Source organism: Sardina pilchardus, chromosome 21 (genome assembly GCF_963854185.1).
Source record: "Sardina pilchardus chromosome 21, fSarPil1.1, whole genome shotgun sequence".
In the NCBI taxonomy this organism is placed as follows: Eukaryota; Metazoa; Chordata; class Actinopteri; order Clupeiformes; family Clupeidae; genus Sardina; species Sardina pilchardus.
This window is the reverse complement of record NC_085014.1, coordinates 15,993,042-15,995,541: the sequence shown is the minus strand read 5'-3', so window position 1 is coordinate 15,995,541 and position 2,500 is coordinate 15,993,042. Positions and strand designations below refer to the sequence as shown.

General features: G+C 52.0%; 1 protein-coding gene across 1 annotated transcript in view; it reads left to right on the top strand.

Moving 5' to 3' along the window:
* atp8a1 (ATPase phospholipid transporting 8A1) overlaps window positions 1-2,500 on the top strand; it is a 150,947-nt gene that overhangs the window by 118,000 nt on the left and 30,447 nt on the right. Inside the window, exon 29 of the mRNA XM_062523848.1 lies at window positions 1,778-1,900. Coding sequence (XP_062379832.1) covers window positions 1,778-1,900 — 123 coding nt within the window. The remainder of the gene's footprint in view (window positions 1-1,777; window positions 1,901-2,500) is intronic.

Here is a 2,500-nt window from a genome sequence, read left to right as displayed (position 1 = left end):
CTCTCTTCTCTGTCCTGCGTCTCTCCTGCAGGCGTGTGTTTAGAGGATCTGTTCAGATGCCTCCCCTGTCGCATCCAAGGCCAGAAACTCATTAGCCGTGGCACCCCAGCCGGGACCCTTTTTATTGCTAGTCCGTGTCATCGGCGTCCCGAAAGCTCTCGGTTTTATTTATGACCCGTTGTCAAGACCGTGTTCCCCCCCGTGCCTCCAAGTATGTCCTGAATGTGCTACAACAACAGGCCGGCGCGCCCCGCGGAGATGCGTTAAAATTGGCCCTGCGCTTGGAAGATGAAGCAGCAGGTTGAATCGCAGAAGCACAGAGGGCCTAATTGAGTACTGTTCAGTTTATGGGGGTCCCGCAGGGGTAAGTGCCGGGGACCCTTGTAAAATTAATTCATGTCTCATGTTCTCCGCGTGGAATTTTTTGGAAAGAGCCAAGTGGAAAAAAAATAGTAACGGTTCCCCTCTGCTAGTTTTTGTTTTTTAAGCAGTTGAGGAGTAGTTTTTTAAAGTCCTTTTTGACAGTAAGCAACTGGCGTCGTCAAGCTGAATTGATTAATAGACTAAAATTCTCAGTTTTATCATGGTGACATAGCTAAGCCGGCGTCCTTATCGCCTGATCATGGCGCACAGAACAGATTGCTTCATCATGGGGCTTCTCGTCTCCCTTTATCTGAGGAGCGGCTGACATTCCACCATCTCCGTGGAGGTCTGTTGGGTGCAGCCGACCGACTCCACCTCTGAATGAGCAAACCCCTCCGCCCCACCCACCGCCCCAACTCCCCGCTTTAAAAAAAAAAAAAAACCCTCCACCCAATGCTCGTTCTTCAGGCTGAATGGGAGAGAAGTCCAGTGGAGCATGACTCCCAGCCCAGCAGACCCCCGACCAGGCCCCCATCCACCCGAGCAGGCAGGCAGGCAGGCAGGAGAGTGGGTGGGTGGGTTAGGCAGCCAGGGAGGCCATGCCCCAGATGGGCTAGTGGGAACCTCACACGTCTGACCAACCGCACACACCTACACACACACACACACACACACACACACACACACATAAACCGGCCCGCCAGAAGGCCACTCGCTCCCGCACCAGCTGCTCCGCAAACGGAGCGTTACAGCACCAGATTTTCACCCAAAAAAAAGAAAGAAAAAGAAAAGAAAAGAGAGAAAAGACATCAAGAAAAAAACGAGAGTGTTGCGGGCGGACCCAGCCGCCCCTGTAGCCGCTAACGAGCCTGGGAAGGGAAGGGAAGGGAAGGGAGGGGCTGGGCAGATGTGCGTGTTTCGAGAGGGGCCTGTGTGCGTGCGGCGAGCGCAAGCGTCTGGATGGAGTGAGGGGCCGGGGGCCAGAATATTACATGCCTAATTGCCGCTGTCAAACAAAACTTGCGCTAAAGCATCGGACAGCCCTGCCCAGTAGACCAGTGGATCCTGGGAAACAGAGCGTCCACTTGCTTGTGGTTTTTTTATTTTTTTTTATTTTTTTAAGGTGCAGTGGTCATTTAGGTCACAACAGGGGTAGGAAGTATCTGAGGAGGGCTTTCCAAAGGAGTTCCCAAACTTCCAAGTATAGGTCTTTCCAAACGACTTTCCAAACTTCCTAATGTAGGCCTTTCCAAACGAGTTTCCAACCTTCCGATAGGAATTTCTCAGTCACTGATCCACGTTACCCTGATTCCTGAAACACTGCAGTGAAATGGATCTGGCTGACCTGACCTCTCTCAGGTCCTCAGGTGAATGTGATGTGATCCCCTGTTCTGTGTGTCTCTGTGTTGACCAGATCTTCACCGCACTGCCCCCTCTGACTCTGGGCATATTCGAGCGCTCTTGCCGGAAGGAGAACATGCTCAAGTACCCCGAGCTGTACAAGACGTCCCAGAATGCAATGGGCTTCAACACCAAGGTATGAGCACATCTGTGGAGACTCAGTGGGTAGCACTGACTTTTAATTGTTGGGATGGAAACTAGAAAAGTATAATGCTGTAGTGTTATTGCACTTGCAGTGACATGGAAGATGAGTGTCTATGTGTTCGCCTGTGTGTGTATGTGTATTTGTGTGTGTCTGTGCGAGCATGCCTTAATGTGTGTGTGTGTGTGTGTGTGTGTGTGTGTGTGTGTGTGTGTGTGTGTGAGCATGCCTTAATATATATTTGCGTGTCTGTGTGTGAGTGTGAGTGTGAGAGAGCATACCTTAATATATATGTGTGTGTGTGTGTGTGTGCGTGCTTGCGTGTCTACAGCATGTCCGTTAGCTTTCCCCTGCTGTTAATAAAGTTGTCCCGGCCCCTCCGCCGCTGGCCCCGTAACCCCGCGGCCCCTTCTCCACAGGCATGGAGACCCCGCTTACAGCTGCGGCCAAATGGATTAGTGCAGCGTGGCCACAGAGGTCACCCTCCACACAAGGGGACCGGCAGACAGGCAGGGGGGTCGCACCGCGGAGGCCATCATGCCATTTACTGTGGAAAATTATGCAATTTGTTAAAGCCCCGCTTGTTTACTCAAC